The 22,154-nt window shown below is 45.4% G+C and overlaps 1 protein-coding gene across 7 annotated transcripts in view; it reads left to right on the forward strand.

Annotated features, from left to right (window-relative positions):
• Nucleotides 1–22,154, forward strand: part of IGF2BP2 (insulin like growth factor 2 mRNA binding protein 2) — a 163,778-nt gene that overhangs the window by 138,357 nt on the left and 3,267 nt on the right. For 3 of the 7 annotated variants that reach the window (XM_004003071.5, XM_042233496.2, XM_042233517.2), the window contains 5 exons: nt 202–330; nt 10,914–10,982; nt 11,832–11,948; nt 15,961–16,035; nt 21,732–21,863. In XM_004003071.5, the coding sequence (XP_004003120.1) occupies nt 202–330; nt 10,914–10,982; nt 11,832–11,948; nt 15,961–16,035; nt 21,732–21,863 (522 nt within the window). Of the gene's footprint in view, nt 1–201; nt 331–10,913; nt 10,983–11,831; nt 11,949–15,960; nt 16,036–20,463; nt 20,547–21,731; nt 21,864–22,154 lie in introns of those variants that run through there. The other 4 variants (XM_015092510.3, XM_042233519.2, XM_060419661.1 and 1 more) reach the window with 3 other exon arrangements.

Here is a 22,154-nt window from a genome sequence, read left to right on the forward strand (position 1 = left end):
AGAAGCTTTGAAGGGAGTGCCACCATCCAGTTGAGGCTTGGAGAGCCCGCCCCGGCAGCAGGGTGAGGAAGAGGTCCCCGGGGCCTGGGTGAGCTGAGTGGGAGACGCTGATGCCATCCAGACAAGAGATGGAGGTTGACCCAGGCAAGCTGGGCCCCTCTGGTCTCCTCCCCTCAACTTTTTCTCCATTTTTATTCCCAGCAACAAGCCAATCTGATCCCGGGGTTGAACCTGAGCGCACTTGGCATCTTTTCAACAGGACTTTCCGTGCTGCCTCCACCAGCAGGGCCCCGAGGAGCCCCCCCCGCTCCCCCCTACCACCCTTTCGCTGTAAGTAGCTCAGCTTTCAGGGGTTCGCTCATACTCCTCTAGGCAGCGGCATTTCTCTGCTGTGTTGAATCAGAGCCAAAGCTTTCATTTGGAGGCCGTGCTCATAAGGGCTGAATTCAACAGTTCTTAGGACTTCTTCCTAATGGACAGATTAAAACCATCCTTTAAATATGTGCTCTTAAACATAGTATATATCATATCTGGGAAAGAACGAGACTGCTAGCAAATTCATTAGCTAGAAGCCTGTTCAATGTAAAAAAGGATTTGTTAGCGCAAATAAGAGCCTTCATGAGTGTTGTTCACTTACTAATTAAATATATTTTTCGTACCTAGATGACTCATGTATAAAATTCTAACCTGGGTCTACAATTCAAGTGCATTATATTTTATTAATAGTTTTTTAAAAGAAAATAGCACACACAGTGTTTATTCCTAGACACTTAGCACAATGCCTGGCATTTAGTAGATTCTCAGTAAGTATTTATTGTTTGAATCATAATTAATAGCAGAAGAAGAAATGTGAATGTTATGTGTTTTCTACTTGTCCCCATCCACAAGCATCATTCTAGATCAACATGTTACCAAATTAGGGCTCAGGATACTTGACAGCTTTTTTTTTTTTTTTTTTAATTCATTCCTAATTCTCCACACATACTACTTATTTTTTAAGAAGACTAATTTTCTCCCAATGTTCATACTGTTTAAATGGCAAGAATCAGGTTGGAGAACATTAGCTTAACCACCTCTTTCTTTCAAGAGGTGGTCTCTGGTATCGTAGGCTTCCCAGTGTCAGAATTCTGAGTAACTCTTTGGGTTAGCTGTAGATTCAGGGTGAACTCAGTGTGCTGTTTTGCCAACAAAATAGGGAAATGAACTGGCACCCACATCTTTAGTCATAAGAACATACACGTTCTGTCACCGTGTTTATATACAGCTTTTCTAAGTCATTTTTAAATCTCTCCATACCATTTCTTTAGAATTATATACATTTTCCCTTAAAGGATAGTGCCCAGTATTGAGCTCTGTGTGTGTGTCTGTCTGTCTGTCTTAGCTTTAGAAGGAGCTGGGGATATGGCAGGAGGGGACTGGCAGCTGTCACAGCCATATAGGTATTCCAAGGGGGGAGAATAGCTTTGGGAAGTGTGTGTCCCCATCTTTGCTGAGATGTGAGAACGACTGAGCCCAGGACAGTGAACTGGCCTTAGACACATGGCATTTCTTGAAAGAAAGATTATAGGTACTGCTCCACTAGTGATAACTTTGAAAGTCACGCTACTCTGTCAACCTAAGTAACATAAATGATGGGAGAAAAAAAGATGTAATACAGTAGAAAATTCTTCTAAAATTGATCATCTAAAAGAGAACTCAGCAAATGACAGTCTGAGGCCAGATCCAGCCCACCACTTATTTTTGTGTATATATACAACTATGAATGTTTATTAAACGCATTGTCTGTCTGCTTTTCTGCTGTGATGGCAGAGTTGAGTAGATGCAGTAGAGACCCTGAGATATGCAAAGCCTAAAATATTTATTTGGCTCTGTACAGAAAAATTCAGAGATCCTTGAACTGAAAAATAAGAGAACTTTTCATATGATAGCAGAATATTTTCTAAACTTGAAAATAGGTTCTGCCGGCTGGAAAGCTTCCTTTACATCTGAGATTTTTTTTACTATGTAGAATAATGATTTTTACGAAAATAGTTTCTGTTCTCTATAAAACAGATTTTAAATAAAATATTTTCAAGTTAAAAGCCCTGTAGTTCTGATTTTGAACCCTTAGATCAAGATTAGCTTCTAATCTGAAGCACACAGTTGCCCCAACTTTGCAGCAGTACAGCTCCTGGAGACCTCTCTCTCTCTGACAGCTAGAGCAGACAGGGAGGGCATAGAGGTGGGCATCGCTACCCACCGCTGCAGGGTCTAGACCCTGAATTGGAGGCTTGAGGGCTTCCCAGGTGGACCCAGGCCTCCTGAGAAGGACAGGGGAGGGTGGAGTGGTAGAGATCCTTCAAATATTTATAAAATATTACTGCTTTCCTGTCACTTAGACATTCAGATTTCAAGGAATTAGGGTATTTCTTGGTTGCTTTTATACATCACAGACCTCTAGTGCTTTTGCTGTCAACATCCGAAGGTCAGGAGATCTGTGCACCTGTTTATAGGTGGCTCACACGTGCATGAATTGGGGTACCAATGCTGGAAGCTTTTGATGTATGCATGTATATATGAAAATTACCATTTTTATCATTTTCTGGTTATAAAAGTAATACATGCATGGTATTTAAGAAGCAAATGGTACAAGAGCAAGTTTTTTCTTAATCTCGAAATAACTAGTGTTTCTATTTATTTGTGTGTGGGTATATATACAATGTATATATACATATATATTAAGTATATAGATGATATATATTCTGAATTTTCACTCTACAATAGAAATTCTTGTATATATATCATGATTCTTTTATCCAGTTATTTTCTCAGAATAAATTCCTAGAAATAGAATTGCTGAGCCAAAGAATGTATAAGTATATAAAAATATAAATGTTGATCTTTTTCTATTTATTAGCATATAAATTTTGATACATAAACAATATACTACTGTTCCTTCTTATCTGATATGTGACACAGAGGCTTTCTTTTCCTTCTGTACTCTCACTACCAATGTAATTATCCCTTGCAATCTGGTACTTTCTAACAATGATTTTTTTATTTGTTTATTTTTGGCTGTGCTGTGTGGCTTCTCATTGTGGAGGCTTCTTTTGTTACAGAGCAGTCTCGGGGGCACACGGGCTCCCGTACTTGGAGCATGTGGGCTCAGGAGGTGCAGCTTCCTGGCTCCAGAGCTCAGGCTCAGTTGTTGTGGCGCGTGGGCCTAGTTGCTCAACGACATGTGGGATCTTCTGGATCAGGGATCTCACCTGTGTCTCCTGCTTTGGGAGGCAGATTCTTTACCACTGAGCCACCAAGGAAGCCCTGCAATCTGATCCTTTAAAAGATACTATTACGAGTATCTTTTACTCGTAATAAGCACTTTGGGGCTTATTGGACATTTTTCTCCCTCTCTAATTAATTGTCCTTTTGTATCCCTTGCCTATCAATCTGTGGAGAGGCAGTATAGAATCTGGAGTCAAACAACCTGTGTTTGAATCTCTGCACTATACCACTTGTTATTGTTAACAAACTTGGGCAAGAGACTTAGCCTCTTTGCATTTCCATGTCTTTCTGTTTCATGCAATTGTTGTCAGGGTAATTATATAAGTAAAACTCCGTACACAGTAATTGCTATATAAATCTTAGTTGCTATTGTCATTTCCCCCCATCTTTTTCCTAATGATTTGTAACAGCTAATTACATATTAAGGCTGTTAACCATTTGTCATGTTGTAAATATCTTCCACTAGCTTGTCATTTCTCTTTGCTCTATTTGTGGTGTCTTGTGCCATAGTAATTTAAAATAGGTTTTTTTTGAACAAGTGAACTACTATATGAAGTTAATAGTAAATGTTTCCCTTTAGCCTTCCTTCTCTTACCCAAATTTTACCCAACTGCCACTCCCCATAAGTATAGTATTATTATGTTTTAAAATGTCTTATGAGCATATATGTAATCATTTTATTCAAAAACAAATGGAATCATGCCACATATGGTGAATTACTGTTGCTTTATTTCTCACTTATTATGAGCGTCTTTCCATATCTAGAGTTAATTCTCTTTAATGGCTTTTTAATTCCATTGTATGACATTACTGTAATTTTTCTACTGAGCATGCTGTTTTTTGATATTTGGGTTTTCTCTAGGCTTTCTCTGCTACCAATAGTGTCAGAATGAATGTCCTTAAACATAAGAGTGTGAGCAGATCTAGAAGTAAATTCTAAGACTGCAGCTATTACATCAAAAGGGAATGCATTTTTCTTTTTAATTTTCACGTTTTCCTTCAACAGAATTAATGCAGAAATTTTAAGAATTAAGATAGTTAGATCAGTGTTGTTTTCCTTTATGGACTTCTAGCCTTTGATGTTATGCTAAGAAAAAGCTGCCTGCTATCTAAGAGTTATCCTTCCAGGTTTTCTTACGTCATTTTTAGTTGTTAATTTGGGGGGATTGTTGCTTATAATTCATAGGCAGTTTATCTTAACTTGTACATTGAGCTAGGGATCCAGTGTTATTTTTTTTCCAGTGCATCACTCAGTTTGAAATGTCAGCTTTGTTGTATGCCAGATTCCCACTGAGTCTCATTCCTGGGCTCTATTCTGTTCCTCGTTTTGTCTACACCGCAGTTACTGCGGTTTTATACTATCTTTGACAGTGTCAACACCAGGGTTATTTTTTTTTCCTCAAAAGATTGAATTGAAAGGATAGTCAACTTATACTATACTTGGGAAAATTGAGAATATGTAGGAATTTTCTGTCCCTTGAAGATTTAATGCAATCCATCCATAAAACTTCTGGGCCAGGCACTTTTGTTTGGAGAAAGATCATTTATAATCTTTTCAGTTTCTTATATGTTTCTGACTTGGTTTTGTTGATTTATATTCTCCTGTAAAAGTATTCATCTCTCTTTTCATACTTAGTGACACAAAGTTGTACAAAGCAATCTATTGCCTTTTAAAGCTTCAAACTTGTGAATATCTCTTCATTCCTAACATCACATACTGTGTTTTCTCTTTCCTTAATCAAATTTATTAGGGAGTTTTCTTTTAATTGTTTAGTAGTTAAGGATTCCCTTTTTGTTATCTTACAATGGTTTCCTGTACTTTCCTCTCAATGTTATTGAAACAGTTCTGGTTTTTGTGGTCTTGCTCATGCCTGATCAGATTTTGGAAACCAGGAATCTTGGAAGGATATACCTTCTCTAATGGACTAAAAGTTGTGTTGATGGCTGTAAAATCAAGCTTTTAATTGATAATGTGTAGCCTCTATATAATTATTTTTTAATCTCTATGACTTATTACATTTTGAGGGCAGTTTACTGTTCCCACTATGATTATGACTTTTTAAAATTCTTTATTTCTAACAGATATTTGTTTAATGTATTTTTATAATTATATTACTCTAGAAATAATCTGGAACTTTGGTCCAAATTATTAAATTTTCTTTCTTAGTCAGTACACAATCTCATAATTCAGAGTTATTTAGAATTAGCTAAATTTTACTGGTCTCTGCTCACTGCAAATGGTTTCTTGTATTCCATAGCTTCTCATTTCTTGAGTTATTTGTTTTTGTTTCTTTTTCTGGAGTACTTCCTTAAATAACTTTTTTTCAGGAATAGCACATAAATAGTATAATTTCTAAGCCTTTGTTTATCTGAAAATGCCTTTTTTTGCCCTTCACACATGAATGAAAGTTCAACTGGATGGTTAGAGATTCTAGGGTCATAGTTCCTGTAGAACTCTTAAAGCAGTACTTGTAGCATTTTGCTTTTCAGATAAGTTGCTACCAGTAAGAAACTTTTTTTTTTTCATTTGCCTGTAAGTTTTTTGCTTTTTGTAGCATTTCACCTTCACCCTGGGAAATCAGAAATGTGAGTCAGCCCTTCAGTCTGACTGTTCAGGTTTTGCACTGGTTCAGGAAACCTGGGTCTGTAATTAATTTTAGTATGCTTTTCTTCCCTGTTTTTTGCTTCTGGAGGTTAAACTTTCTGGAGAGAGAGTAATCTTTTCCCTCTATTTGTCATGTCTTTCTGAGTCCCTCCTTTTGTTTTGGGTGAGTTACCCTTCTTGTGCACTGACTGCCTTTTCAGGAGTGTCCATGCTTCTATGTACATGGTTTCTATTGAGTTTTTACTCTGCTAGTCTTTAATTTCTAAGAGTGATGATCTAGTTCTCTGATTGGCTTTCCTCATAGCAGTCGTACTCACATATTAAAGCACTGCCCTCTTGAATCTCACTGAGATATCAAAGCATACTTTTTAAAAAAGTTCTCCCTCTTTGCTGAATTAATTTACCAAGGTCCTGTGCTTGCCTTGCTTAGCTTTGCTTCCCTCTTCCATGCTGCTGATTCTCTGTATATGTCCGGTGAGTTTTAATTGTTCATTCATGTACTTAAACTCAGCAGAAGGTTCTAATATGGGCAGCCTTATCATAACATACACTGTAGGTCCCACCTATAAACCAGTGAGTTTGGAATGTTCCATGTGAGGGCAGCATTGGGTTAAGATCTAGAGACACAGAGTCAGACAGAGGATCTGTGCTCCAATCCTGGTTCCACTTCTTTCTAGCTTACCAACCTCTGGTCCCCATCAGCTCCTGAGGTGGTCCTCTGAGAGCACACAGGGCTGGGAGGCAGGGGCTGGAAGGAGGCACTGGACAAGCAGGGGTAGCGTGTGTGCCTTCTGAACCCTGAACAGCTCTACCCATGACTCTGACCCCTCTGCCCAAGTCCATTCCCTTGCCCCACGTCCATGTCCCTGGTTCCAGGGAGGAGCACCTGCCATCTTTGTAACAGCACTCTGTCATCACACTAAAGCTGTTTGTATGTCTGAAAATATTTTGTATGCCTGACCCTTGCCTCTTGACGACCTTCCCACCCCTCTCTCTTACTGCTCCATGATTTCTTTATGATTCAGAATGTCACCTAAACGATGCATCAGATAGTCATACCCAGCAGCTTGGCACTGAGGACCCTGTCGTTCTTCTAGGAAAAGCAGGCCCAGCTTTAACTCTATTCTAAATGTTCACGAGTGTGTTTGATATATTTTTGTTGGTGGTCAGCCACTAAGTCATGTCCAACTCTTTGCGACCCCATGAACTGCAGCACTCCAAGCTTCCCTGTCCTTCAGTCTCTCTCGGAATTTGCTGAAACTCATGTCCATTGAGTCAGTGATGCCATCCAACCATCTCATCCTCTGCCACCTCCTCCTTTTGTCTTCAGTCTTTCCCAGCATCAAGGCCTTTTCTTTTCCAGTGAGTCCCATCTTCACACCGGGCGGCCAGAGTTTGATGTCTACCCCCCACCACCCCAGCATGGTCAAGCGTAGAAGATGACATAGAAGATGACACTAATTTCCCTCAAGCCAAGAATCTGAAAGGAACCAGTGGATAGCAGTGACGCCCCCACCCTTGTGGCCTCTCTTTTTGGGGGTCACATCTTTTAGGACCACCTTCAGCATGATCTCTTTCCCCACCATATCTGAAATTGTAATTCTTTTGAAACATCAAACGTAAAGTAGCTTCTCCCTCATGAAATAGCTGCTGCTGCTGCTAACTCACTTCAGTCGTGTCCCACTCTGTGCGACCCCACAGATGGCAGCGCACCAGGCTCCCCCGTCCCTGGGATTCTCCAGGCAAGAACACTGGAGTGGGTTGCCATTTGCTTCTCCAATGAATGAAAGTGAAAAGTGAAAGTGAAACTGCTCAGTCATGTCTGACTCTTAGCGACCCCATGGACTGCAGCCTACCAGGCTCCTCCATCCATGGGATTTTCCAGGCAAGAGTACTGGAGTAGGTTGCCATTGCCTTCTCCAATGAAATAGCTGAGGACCTTCAAACTGAGACAGTAAGCTCAACTGCCATTTTAGAGTTAGGGTTTCATACCACCTGTCCCACTCTGGGGCCCCAGCTTATCAAATGGCTACACCCTGCTTTCCCATTAAAGATAACATTTATTCAACAGGTTACTTCTTGATCATTAAGCCTAAGCACCTTTTCCATTTGAGCTTGTGGCCTCCCCTGTAAGCGTGGGGGTAGAGGGAGTGGGGAGTGTGATAAATGAGTGCTCATTTACCAGTAGCGAAGGCCATACAGTGCCCAGTGATGGAGTCTCCATGCCGGTGACCTCATCGAGTGCCACGTGGTATACTTCAGGGACATCCGTTGTACATAGGGTCAAACCCAGGTGCAAACCGAGGCCCACCTCTGCGTGACCTGGCACTGCCTGCCTCTCTGTGTGTCTCATTCTGCCTCAGTTATTTTTGCCATGCTGGCTTCTCCTGTCCTGGCTCTGTGAGAACTCTGTTGAGAGTGTTTCTCAGCCGGCACCTTATATGGGGCTCCACATCCTCTGTGGGCCCCCACTCGTAAGTTACCTCCTCCCAGAGTCTTCCCAGACCCTCCCGGTGAAATCACCAGCCCACTGCTTATCTCAGCAGCTACCCCTCCACGTGTCCTCCTGTTCATTTCTTTCATATACTGTCTGCCTCCCCAGTAGAACCTAAGTTCCATGGTGGCAGTGACCCTTTTCTTAGTATCTGTGTCCCCAGCACTTAGAACAGTGCTTTTGCTCAAATATCTTATGCATGAATTAATAAACAGTTGAATGAAATCCCACAATAGTATTATAAGCTGTAGATACTCTTTAAATCCATTTGTGGATGAGGTTCAGAAAAGCTGAGTAAATTATCCCCAGTTGTATACAGCTAGTGATTCAGACTCAAGTCTTCTGGGGCTTCTGACTCCAAAAACCATCCTACAGACACAAAAGCTAATGACAGAGCCTCAGCTAGAAACAAGCTCCTGATTGCTGTGTTCAGGTTTCTTTCTCCACAGTGGTTTTCCAGCTGTAACTCATGAACAAAAAGAGGACTGAGGAATCAGTTCTTTTTAGCATTTTACAGTTCATTCCCTCCCCAACGCAAGTGGTAGATCTAAATTTGATACCATATTTGTCTTGGGAGTATTTAAACCCAAAACGGAGCTACCCTTGTGGTTTGTCTCTTTTGGGCTCAAATCATAATTCAAAAGAATTATTTCTGCTGAGGGCTGAAGGAAAAACTTTCCAGGTAAGAGGAGGGCAGACGCACCCTTTCCCCAAGGATTTGTCTGGGCAGAAAAGCTGCTGGAATTCTCTCCCAACCCTCCATGGTCCAGAACTGAGACCTGCGCTGAGCAGAGTCGAGTTGGTGTTCTTCAAGAAAGAGGCAGGACCAAGTAAGTGAGCCAAACATCTTCACTCAAGCTTCCTTTCAAAAGTGGAGTTTGCCAGGAGAACACTGATCTCATAGCCCCCTCTTGTGGCCATGAGGTGTCACTGCAGCCTCTTTCCGCGTTACAAAAGCAGAGGTTGGCTTCACAGTGTGGTTGCCAACAAAGGGCAACTAGCCAAAGCTATGGTTTTTCCAGTAGTCATGTATGGATGTGAGAGTTGGACTGTGAAGAAAGCTGAGTCCTGAAGAATGATGCTGTTGAACTGTGGTGTTGGAGAAGACTCTTGAGAGTCCCTTGGACTGCAAGGAGATCAAACCAGTGCATCCTAAAGGAAATCAGTCCTAAATATTCATTGGAAGGACTGATGTTGAAGCTGAAACTCCAATACTTTGGCCACCTGATGCAAAGAGCTGACTCACTGGAAGAGACCCTGATGCTGGGAAAGATTGAAGGCAGGAGGAGAAGGGGACGACTGAGGATGAGATGGTTGGATGGCTCACCAACACAATGGACATGAGTTTGAGTGAACTCTGGGAGTTGGTGATGGACAGGGAGGCCTGGCGTACTGCAGTCCATGGGGTCACAACGAGTCGGACACGACTGAGCGACTGAACTGAACTCCCTTCCTTTGGCAGAGCTTCTGTCTCCTGCAGGTGCTATGGACACCCCAAGCACCCTTGGGGGAAGCTCCCCACCGTGTTCACATCTCTTTTTCCCCTGAGGTCAGAAGTCCACTGCCCAAACTCAAAAAGAGGAATAGCTACATTTTGATTCCTAAGGCAATGTTGTGCTCTGTAACAGAGAAGCCAGTTGGATATTCAGGGGACAGAGAACACCAGGAGATCTGTTCAAGGATCCTCAAATGGAAGTTAGGTCCACTAACTCCAAGCCTCATCGTGTCTGACAACTGCCAGACAGATGGGCCCTCGGGGATTGGTCCCAGAGCTGCCCACCTCCCTTCCTGTAACAGGCAGGTCAGCATTTGTTATACTTGGCCTTATGTGTAAAACACAGTGAACTAGACTCTGCTGACTCTGCTTAACGTTCTACCCATAAAATATATAAAAGCAGATGCGTTCCTGTCTCGCAGGACTATTATGAGGATTGAGAGAGTTTATGAATAAAGCATCTACCACAATGCCTGGGACACAGGCCTTGAATAAAAAGCAGCTACTTTTAAAATGAATCCTATTTTCTTAACAGCTCTGTGTTTTTCTACCACATCTGCCTTCCTGTTCCCTGCTTCCCCTCCCCCAATATGTATATATATATATATTCATTCATTTTCTCTCCTGTGTCAGTTTAACTCCCCTATTCTCCATCACTCCATTTCTTCTGAGATTCTCTGGGAGCTCAGTGATCTGACTTCCCCAGGAACACCTTTGCTTGTTTGGACTAACTCTTGGACTTGTCCTGGCACCTTCTAGTCCTTTAATCCACGGTTCATAATTCCTCAGAAAAGAGAAGCCACTGGCCCTCCCTCTCTGCCTGAGGTTAGGTTAGAAAGTGTGAGTGCAGGCTCCCTACCCTGGTGGGTTCCTGGGAAGCCCAGAGCTTGGCTCCGCCAGGGAAAGCAGCAGAGATCTGAGCTGCAGAGGGATGTGCCTTCAGGGCTGCGCAGTGATGTGCTGGGAGCCAGGGTTGCGTGTGGGTGCCCTGCCTCCCTGAGTTTGGTGAGCGGCCTCGCGGGCCCCACTGACTGACTGTTTCTCTCCTGCTGCAGACCCACTCCGGATATTTCTCCAGCCTGTGCCCCCCTCACCAGTTTGGCCCGTTCCCGCACCATCACTCTGTAAGTGCCCACAGTTTACTTCCATCTGCCACTCGTCCCTCCTGTAGCCAGTGCCACGCAGTCCTTGGCAGACTGGCCAGGGCGTGCTCAGGGCCCGCATGCTGTGCCCTGTGGCTCCAGGCTGCCCTGGGAGCGAAATCACAGAGCGCCAGCCCAGGAGACGACCCGGCACTCGAGCGCACAGGAGGAAGCCCCGTCAGCATTCCGCTTGCTCTCACAGACCCCACAGGTGGCTGGAAGCTGGTGTGGGGAGGTGATCAGCAGTCTAAGGAGGTGATGCTGGGCCAAAGAACAGTCTCCAAAGTTCTTTAACAAAGTCTAGCAGGTGGGCTGTGTCATTCCCACAGGCCTCTATGGACAAGGACTGCAAGGGCCCCCAGCACCCTTGCCCATGTCTCTCTAGGCTGTCCCTGTGCGGCCCAGTCAGTGGGTTTAATCAGTCTCATTATGAACCATTGCCCCTGCAACATCCACTCCTACCAAGGATGGGGAGGGCAGCTCTGCATTCCCACCAACAAAGTGCCTCAGCACGGTATGCTTACGAGCTGTTGATTCCTTGGAGGAAGACCCAGAAGGGATACTCACGTTTGAACTTCACAGAAAGCCTGTGAACAGACAGCTTGCTGAGACCAGTGAATTCGGAGCTGCTCGACAGAAATTTGCACTCTGGCTGTAGGGTAGTTATTAATAGTACGGCCACCGTTCAGGTTCATCCCTCCAGCTTCCCACCTGCAGTGCCCCAGGCGACAGAGAGTCCATGTCGCTCCCGGCCACTGGTCTGTAATGGTGAGCGCCTGGGGAGGCAGCCCACAGGGGAATGATGGCATCTGTCTTGTCTTGTCCTTCCAGTATCCAGAGCAGGAGATCGTCAATCTCTTCATACCCACCCAGGCCGTGGGGGCCATCATCGGGAAGAAAGGGGCACACATTAAACAGCTGGCCAGATTCGCCGGGGCCTCCATTAAGGTAAAGCTGCTCTTGACAGCCATCTGTGTCCCACCATCTTCCACACCCCGACCTAGCCCATGCCCCTTATTCCTTCTGTCCATCCTGGGGAACTCTTACACCATCCGCAGAATCCTGGAGGACCTGGAAAACCTGTCTGCAGCACTGTTTCCATATGTACTCGTGTCTTCCTCGCTCACTCCTTTTTTTGTTCAACTAACAAATGAATTAGGAAAAAAAATACTAGTAACACGTAAGCCGACCTAGTCTTCCTTGGGCTACCATTGTCCTCCTCTCCTCAGGATAAAACAGAGGATTCTCCTAAGTGAAGGGACTGTGGGCCTGAGGGAAATGATAATTTATACTCAGCAGTTGTCAGTGCTTTGATGCCTTAGTCTCCACTTCAGAAACCCCTGAACTTTGAAACAAAACAGTTTGAATGAAAAGCTCTTTGAAAAGCAGTGATGAAACCATAGACAAAAGCTGGTGACAAAGCCTGAGATGCAGCCTGGACACTGAGCAGAGGGGTCAGGGAGGAAGGCCCCTTGATTCACACAGCACCCGAGCTCCGAGGTCGCTGCAGTTCCATACCCGCATCCTGCCTCCCAGAGCATAACGGGAAGAGTCGTCAGAGAAACTGAAAGGGGAGGATTATTCGGCCCTGGTCCTGGTCCTGGTCCAAGCCGGGCTATCAGCGCTGAGTCACGGGCAGAATGCTGAGCACGTCCCAAGCCTCATGAAACACTTTCGGAAACAGAGTTTCCGTTGTTACGTAAAATAATTCGCTGCCATGGGACAACCCGGAATTCCGAACAAGAAGTCTCATGACTTGGAGAGAAAGAATGCTTACACTTTCTCCCCAAGAAGAGCTGGAATTTCTCCCACAGCAAGTGTGCTGGAGGAAAAAAAAAAAAACATTGAGTGAGTGGCACAGAACAAGGCCTCAGTGAGACCGTGACAGGATGTTACGTAGGTAAAGCACTTTCCCTCTCGGCCCTGCTGGTCTCACCCACAAAGTGCACAGACTGGAGGAGAGCCCGAGGGTGGGGGGTGACCAGTGGTGGAGCAGCTAGAGCCTTTGCACCCAGCAGGCTTGTTGCAGGTGAGACCCCGGCCCAGGTACCACAGGCTGTGCTGGGCCCACCCTCCATGTGGGACAGGTAGGGTGTGGACAGCCACTGGGCTGGCTGCATACTGAGATGTTGGGTCCTGTGGTCTGAGATGCAGTGCAAGAGACAGAAATAATTTCAACTAGAAGGGACTTGAAGAGCTGTCTCATTAAATCCTATTTCCACTGAGAAAAGTGAATTGGAAAGAGGGAGCGGGCCACAGCAAGGCTTAGATAGCAGCCCTGCTGGCTTGTAGGCTACGGGGCACCCCCGGGGCTGACTGCAGCAGTGACTCTCCACTTGCCCTTGCCCCTAAGGAACCAGGGCCCAGTGTAGCATTGACGTGTCGGTGGCCACAAAGTTAAAGCATATGAGAGCCGAGACTGGACGAGGCTATCCCGTCTCTGGTCCAGTGTCTGCTCACTATAGCACTCTGAATGCTCGACCGGTCATTCCAGCAAGTCTCCAGTAAAGTAGAGAAGGATCGACCCCTTGGGCTTCCCCTGAGCCTCCCCATAGTCGCTCGGTATCCCAGCAGCATTGAGTGGTAGTGTGACTTCTGTGCTGGACAAAGACCACAGGGCTGGGCCAGGAACAGAATGGGCTCTGGCTCTCTAGAGCAGCAGGAGAGAGAGGAAACCAGGGAAGCCAAGCATTTGGAAGAGAGATTTCCTACTTCTTAAAACTGATCTGGTTTTTGCTAGTTCTCTTTATCTTGACGGGTCTCTCACAGCATGTCTCTAAAGGTGATGATCTCACCTGCTCTGGAGAACCACCCCCATCCTGCCCTGCTGGTCTTCAGGGGCCACGCCTAGAGGCACACTGATGCCACCGGGGCAGGGGCAAGCTTTACGCTAACATGGGAGCACAGTGCTGGCAGGTGGTGGGCTGAGCTGGGACCCTGTGGTACACGAAAGAGATGCTTCCGTCACAGGCGAGAGCTGAGACCTCATCACCTGCTTAGCCTGCAGAGCCTCTGGATGGCAGGTTTAAGAATGTCACACACAATTCCCAGGCCCCACTCCAGCCCTGCTCACCCGTGATCTTGGTGGTCACCCCATCTTTCTGTGTCCCGTCTGCTTCAGTCATAGAATGGGTTCCTCATCGCAGGTCCTCTCAGGGTGTTTGCCTGCAGAGTGCCATTCCAGAAGTGCAGCCACACACGTGTGGCTCTCAGAGTGCCAGGCTGGGCTGGGAATGCCAGGTAGGGGACAGATGACTTTCTTTCAGAACTGGAGCAAGGCGGCTGTGAGAACTGATTGGGTCAACACGACCCGGGAGTTAGCCTTTCTCAGTTTGGGTGGATAAGGGCTGGGAGCCACTGTGCCCATGCTCTCTCGCTCTCATTTACCCTGGCACACAAGGAGCGGACTGAATGCCGCCTGTGGATCTAGGAGTAGAGACGGGTTCCCACCAGTGATCTTTTTTTAAGATTTTTTTTCTTTTTTTTGATGTGGACCATTTTTAAAGCCTTTATTGAATGTGTTACAATATTGCTTCTGCTTTATGTTTTGGTCTTTTGCCCACAAGGCATGTGGGATCAGCTCCCTGACCAGGGGTCAAACCTGCACCTCTGCATTGGAAGGTGAAATCTTAACCACTGGACTGCCCTCTCACCAGTGATCTGTGTTGCAGCCTGCTGGAGGGTCTCAGTCCCCTGGACACATCTGTGTATTTTAGCTGAGGCTGTAGCCCTGAGGTTGGAGGCTGGCAGGCAGTCTGCCCGCAGCAGAGGGAAGATCCTCCAAGAAGCTCAGTGATCGGTGACGTGTCTCACGTTCATCCTCATACCACTAAGTAGTCAGGGCCGGATCCTCCTTGAGGCCTCGGAGAAGGGGCTCCCCTTGGCTCCGTCTTCACAGCAAAGCTGGAAAAGTGACACAGGACACTGAGGCCTGCAGATGCAGCCTGGCTTAGGACGTGCACTGAGAGAAAAGTAAATTAAACGCTGTGGAGGCAGAGGTCTTTTGAGGGGAGCCTGAGACTCAGACACAGTGGTTCAGAGACAGTGGCTTCAGACACCGCCCGTTAGTGGTGTGTCACGCATGCTGAACAGTTCAGGTCAGTCTTGGGGATGGTGTCTCTGGACGGTGCATATGACCTCATGAGGTGCATTTGTGTACTAAACTGGCTCATCCCTAAATGCCCAGTGTACTTTTAACTCAGTTTAAAGTAACTTTACAGGAGTTCCCTGGTGGTCCAGTGGTTAGGATCCTAAGCTTCTTCTGCAAGGGACATGTATTCAATCCCTGATGGGGAACTGAGAACTGAAAGCTGTGCAGTATGACCTAAATAAATAAAAGTAACTTTAATTTTGCTCGAGTAGGGAATATATAAAGAGGTTATAACAAAAAAATGTATGTTTGGTCCACCTTGAGTTGTGTTAATGTCAGATTGAGACTGAGAGCTAGCTCCAGCTTGCCAGGTTCAACCATGTTCCACCTGTGGGGAGAGAGGATGTATGCAGAGCACCCTGGAACCAGGGCGTCCTCATGCTTGCTCAGGCGCCACCACAGTCCTAGTCACGGCTGCTCTAGTTCAGTTATCACTGGCAGCCAAGACAGAACCAAGATGCCCTTTCCTGCAGACTGGCTCCAACTGAACTCCTCTGTTGGCCAGCCCTTCCTTGCCTCTGGGCCCTGGGTGGGCTAGAGGGCTCCTTGGTGAAGAGGTTGGTCACTGCTGGTGTTGGGGGCAGTGACAGGCAGTAACTAGGAACCTGCTTCCCACCTGAATTTGATACCGGGCACTACTATCATTTCTCCCGAGACCCAGGGTGGAAGCAGCAGGGTCAGAGTCCCGGATGCAAAGGCTCGAGCCCCGTAATCTCTTGCTGGTAGGGGTGCCGCCCACCTACATGAGGAGAAGGGGCTCAGGGAACAGCACCAAGCAGCAGCATCTCCCTCTTGCTTTGTGAACTGCAGATCGCCCCAGCAGAAGGCCCAGACGTCAGTGAAAGGATGGTCATCATCACCGGCCCACCTGAAGCTCAGTTCAAGGTCAGTGCCAAGAACCCCCTCAGTCCTGAGCGCAGGGCTGCCTGTTGGGGGCGCTGAGGACCTTTAGCAAGTGCAGCTGCCCCAGGGGCAGCTTCAGGCTCTTCTTCGGAGGCTCCATCCTATCTCCATTTCCCATCCTGCAATAGTCTCCGACCCACCCTATCTTCCCCACCTCCAGGCTGTGCCCTTACCTGGAGCCCTCCTCCCCTTCTCTCCTGTGAAAAGTGGACTGTCAGTGCCCAGTTCAGATGGCACCCCCACGGGCACATCTCTGATCCCTTGGCCGTGGTTTTGAAGATGGCGCATAAACACAGGGTGTGAGGGGAAACACACAGTTTGCTGGAAGTGTTTGGAGGGGTGCATTCCTTCATTTTATACTGGAGTAGTTTTTTCCAGTGTTGTGTTGGTTTCAGGTGTTTGGTTATACACATACATATATCCATTCTTTTTCAGGTGGCTTTCCCATGTAGGTTATTACATAATGTTGAGTAGAGTTCCTTGTGCTATACAGTAGGTCTTTGTTGACATATGATAATCCCAAACTCCTAATTTATCTCCCCACCCCTAATTGCCCCCTTGGTAACCACGTTTGTTTTTCGTCTGTGAGCCTGTTTCCTTGTTTGGTAAATAAGTTTACTTGTATCACTTTAGATTCCACATGTAAGTGATATCATATATTTGTCTCTGATTTACTTCACTTACTGTGATAATCTCTAGGTCCATCCAGGTTACTGCCAATGGTATTTATTCTTTTTTAAATGAGCTGAGTAACATCCCACTGTGTGTGTGTGTGTGTGTGTATCACTTTTGGTTGGAGCATTTAACCCTTGTACATTTAAGGTAATTATCAATATGTATGTTCTTATTGCCATTTTGTTAATTGCTTCGGGTTTGTTGTTTTTTTTTCCCTTCCTCTTTTGTTCTCTCACAATTGATGACTATCTTTCGTGTTGCGTTTGGACTGCTTTTTCTTTTTTGTCTATCATAGATGTTTTGGTTTGCAGTTACCAGGAGGTTTTGGCATAGCAGTCTTTATATATTCAGCATTGTTTAATAAAGTTGCTGATCTAATTTCAAATGCCTTTCCAGTATCCTGCATTTGTACTCTCCTCATGATTACTGCTTTTGACATCCTATTTGTGTATGAATGATTTCCCACCTTTACTGTATGTTTGTCTTTACTGGTGCACTTGCCCATTCATAATTTTATAATTTTCTTGTTTCTAGTTGTGAGCTTTTCCACCTAGAGAAGTTCCTTTAGCATTTGTTATAAAGTAGTGAATTCTCTTAGCTTTTGCTTATCTGTAAAGCTTTTGACTTATTCATTGATTCTGAATGAGAGCCTTGTTGGCTATCCTTTGTTGTAGGTTTTTCCCTTTCATCACTTTATTTTCTCAGGCCATTTCTCTCTGTCATCTTCTTCGAGAACCCTTATAGAGTGAATGCTGGCACACTTAACGTTGCCTCACAGGTCTCTTAGCCGTGCTCATTTCTCTTCATTCTTTATTCTGTTCCACAGTGTGATTTTCACCAGTCTCCCAACTCACTTATTCATTCTTCAGCATCAGTCCTTCCAGTGAATATTCAGGACTAATTTCCTTCAGAATGGACTGGTTGGATCTCCTTGCAATCCCAGGGACTCTCAAGAGTCTTCTCCAACACCACAGTTCAAAAGCATCAATTCTTTGGCGCTCAGCTTTCTTTATGGTCCAGCTCTCACATCCATACATGACTACTGGAAAAACCAAAGCTTTGACTAGATGAACCTTTGTTGGCAAAGTAATGTCTCTGCTTTTTAATATGCTATCTAGGTTGGTCATAATTTTTCTTCTAAGGAGAAAGGGTCTTTTAATTTCATGGAAATAAAGTCTGCCACTGTTTCCATTGTTTCCCCATCTGTCTGCCATGAAGTAATGGGACTGGATGTCATGATCTTAGTTTTCTAAATGTTGAATTTTAAGCCAGCTTTTTCACTCTCCTCTTTCACTTTCATCACGAGGCTCTTTAGTTCTTCTTCACTTTCTGCCATAAGGCTGGTGTCATCTGCATATCTGAGGTTACTGATATTCCTGGCAATTTTGATTCCAGCTTGTGCTTCATCCAGCCCAGTATTTCTCATGATGTACTCTGCATATAAGGTAAATAAGCAGGGTGACAATATACAACCTTGACATACTCCTTTCCTGATTTGGAACCAGTCTGTTCTTCCATGTCCAGTTCTAACTGTTGCTTCCTGACCTGCATACAAATTTCTCAAGAAGCAGGTCAAGTGGTCTGGTATTCCCATCTCTTTCAGAATTTTCCACAGTTTATTGTGATCCACACAGTCAAAGGCTTTAGCATAGTCAGTCAAGCAGAAATAGATGTTTTTCTGGAACTCTCTTGGTTTTTTAATGATCCAACGGATGTTGACATTTTGATCTCTGGTTCCTCTGCCTTTTCTAAATCCAGCTTGAACATCTGGAAGTTCACATACTGTTGAAGCCTGGCTTTGAGAATTTTGAGCATTACTTTGCTAGCGTGTGAGATGAGTGCAATTGTGCCGTAGTTTGAGCATTCTTGGCATCGCCTTTCTTAGGGGTTGGAATGAAAACTGACCTTTTCCAGTTCTGTAGCCACTGTTGAATTTTCCAAATTTGCTGGCATATTGAGTGCAGCACTTTCACAGCATCATCTTTTAGGGTTTGAAATAGCTCCACTGGAATTCCATCACCTCCACTAGCTTTGTTCGTAGTGATGCTTTCTAAGGCCCACTTCACTTCACATTCCAGGACGTCTGGCTCTAGATGAGTGATCACACCATCGTGATTATCTGGGTCGTGAAGAACTTTTTTGTACAGTTCTTGTGTGTATTCCTGCCACCTCTTCTTAATATCTTCTGCTTCTGTTAGGTCCATACCATTTCTGTCCTTTATTGTGCCCATCTTTGCATGAACTGTTCCCTTGGTATCTCTAATTTTCTTGAAGACATCTCTAGTCTTTCCCATTCTATTGTTTTCCTCTGTTTCTTTGCATTGATCGCTGAGGAAGGCTTTCTTATCTCTCCTTGCTGTTCTTTGGAATTCTGCATTCAAATGGGTGTATCTTTCCTTTTCTCCTTTGCCTTTCAGTTCTCTTCTTTGCACAACTATTTGTAAGTCCTCCTTAAACAACCATTTTGCCTTTTTGCACTTCGTTTTCTTGGGGATGGTCTTGATCCCTGCCTCCTGTACAATGTTATGAACCTCCGTCCATAGTTCTTCAGGCACTCTGTCTATCAGATCTAATCCCTTGAATCTATTTCTCACTTACATTGTATAGTCACAAGGGATCTGATTTAGGTCATACCTGAATGGTCTGGTGGTTTTCCCTACTTTCTTCAATTTAAGTCTGAATTTGGCAATAAGGAGTTCAGGATCTGAGCCACAGTCAGTTTGTTTTTGCTGACTGTATACAGTTTCTCCATCTTTGGCTACAAAGAATACAATCAATCTGATTTCGCTATTGACCATCTGGTGATGTCCACGTGTAGAGTCTTCTCTACCTTCAGGTGGATTGCCTGTCTTGATTTCATTTAGTTGTTCTTCTGGGGTTTTATCTTGTTCCTTCGTCTGGAACATACTTCTCTGCTGTCTCAGTTTGTGTTTGTGATCTCCCTTCTGTAGGCTGCTGGATTGTAGTTCTTCTTGCTTCTCATGTCTGCCTCCTGGTGGGTGAGGTTGGTTCAGGGGTTTGTACAGGCTTCCTGGTGGTAGCGACTGGTGCCTGCCGGCTGGTAGATGGAGCTGGCTCTTGTCCCTCTTGTGCAGCAGGGCCATGTCAAAGGGCATGTCTTGAGGTGCCTGTGGACTCAGGACAGCTTTAGGCATTGTGTGTGTCGGTTGATTGCTGGGGTTGTGTTCCCAGCCTGTTGGTTGGCCTGAAGCACTAGAGCTTGCAGGCTGTTGGGTTGGGACCAGGTCTCAGTACCAGATGGTGACCTCCAGGAGAGCTCACGTTGAGGAATATTCCCTGGGGCCTCCGCTACCAGTGTCCTTGCCCCACAGTGGGCCACAGCCAATCCCCGCCTCTCCAGGAGACTCCAAAACCTACAGGTAGGTCTAACTCGGGCTCCTATGGAGTCACTGCTTTGCCTTGGGTCCCAGGGCACATGAACCCTTGTGTGCACCCTCCAAGAGTGGAGTCCCTGCTTCCCTCAGTCCTGTGGAGCTCTTGCACTCAAGTGCCTCTGGCCCTTCAAAGCCAAATGCTCTAGAGACGCCTCCTCGGGATGCCAGACGCCCATCTGGGGAGCCTGGCATGGGGCTCAGAACTCTCACTCCTCTGGGAGAACCTCTGCAGTATAATTAGTTTCCAGTTTGTGGGTGGCCTGGTGGGTATGGGATTTGATTGTATTGTGACAGCACCCTTCCTGCCATCTGGTTGTGGCTTCTTTGTTTTCGGATGCAGATTATCTTTTTGGAAAGGTTCCAGTCTTTTTGTTGATGGTTGTTCAGCAGTTGGTTGTGATTTTGGTGTTTTCGTGAGAGGAGGTGAGCTCAAGTCCTTCTGTTACTATTCTGCCAGCTGTCTCCCTTCTCCTGCAGTATTCTGTTTTTACCTTTTCACCCCCAGAAAAATTATAAATTGAGTTTTCTAAAAGAAACATTTATAAAAATATAATTTGTAGTAAAAATACTTAAAATGTGTCTGAGAAAAAAATTAACACATGTATAAATGTTCAAGGACAATAATCCTTCAACTCATGATGGATAAACAAAATGTGGTATAACGACGTAGTAGGATATCAGTCAGCCATGAAAAGAGTGAAATTCTGATGCACAGTACATCATAAGTGAGCCCAGAAAACATTCCACCCAGTGAGAGAAGGAAGACACAGCAGGCCACACATGGTATATTCCATTTATGTGAAACATCAGAAAAGGCAAATCTGTACAGACTAGCCTAATGGTTGCCAGGGACTAGAGAGGGGGAGCTGGGACTGTCTGCCAATAGGTACGGGTTCTATCTGGGGGAATGGGATAGAAACGTTCTGAACAGTGGTGGTAGCTGCACAACGTAATGAATGTCCTAGAAACTACTGGAGTGTACACTTGAAAGTGCAGAGTTTTAGATTATGTAAGTTATATCTCAGTTTGGTTTTTTTTAATCCTTTTAGGGGTTTCCCTGGCAGTCCAATGGTTAAGACTGTTTCCACTGCAATGGGCACAGGTTTGACCCCTGGTCAGGAAACTAAAATCTCTTATACCGAGCAGTGCAGCCATTAAATAAATAAATACTCAAATTTTAAAAAGAACAATAAGCTGTTGGCTACACTACCTCTGGAGTTAGGTATCAAAAAGCAAATCCTGTCACCACCACCCTTGCCTCCATCCTTTAATAACAGACTTATGAACATACTGTGGGTGGGAGGAAGTTAAGAATTCCCTGAACAAATTCATTCAAGCAAATATTTATAGGTGCTCAGGATACAAAGACTACAGGTAGTTCCACCCTGTCCCTACACACAGAAAGCTCCCTGTGCGATCGTGTGCAAACCCGAAGACACAGCAGTGTCTATGCATGTCACTTGTTGGGTGTGGAAGGCGTGTGCCCACCGGGTCTGAGCCAGCTGAGCGGGCCCTGGTGAGCATGGGGCTGGGGTTGTGCCATGCCTTGGACTCACCAGTTCCCACAGCAGTGCGGCTAAAGCAGGTTGACATGTCTTGCTCTCTCAGGCCCAGGGGCGGATCTTTGGGAAACTGAAAGAAGAAAACTTCTTTAACCCCAAAGAGGAGGTGAAGCTGGAAGCCCACATCCGAGTGCCCTCCTCTACAGCCGGCCGTGTGATCGGCAAGGGCGGCAAAACCGTGAGTGTGCTCTGAGCTGCCTTCGTCTCCTGGCCTGACTTCCCTCAGACCCCCACCCCTGACTCTCCTAGGACAAAAATGGAATCCGCGATCCGGAGCTGAGGGCCTCAGATTCAGTGCTAAGCCAGACCCCGAAAAACCAGGGTCCTGAGTCCAGACACGCTGCATCTAGGCTACATGCTGGGAAGTGAAGACAGGGAGCCACCTCCTGCCCCTGTAAACCCACACACACAGCAGCGGGAAAGAATAGGGAGCAGAGTTCCACCCAGCTCCTCGGACATGCCTTGGAGA

The sequence above is a fragment of the Ovis aries genome, chromosome 1 (assembly GCF_016772045.2).
Source record: "Ovis aries strain OAR_USU_Benz2616 breed Rambouillet chromosome 1, ARS-UI_Ramb_v3.0, whole genome shotgun sequence".
Classification (NCBI taxonomy): Eukaryota; Metazoa; Chordata; class Mammalia; order Artiodactyla; family Bovidae; genus Ovis; species Ovis aries.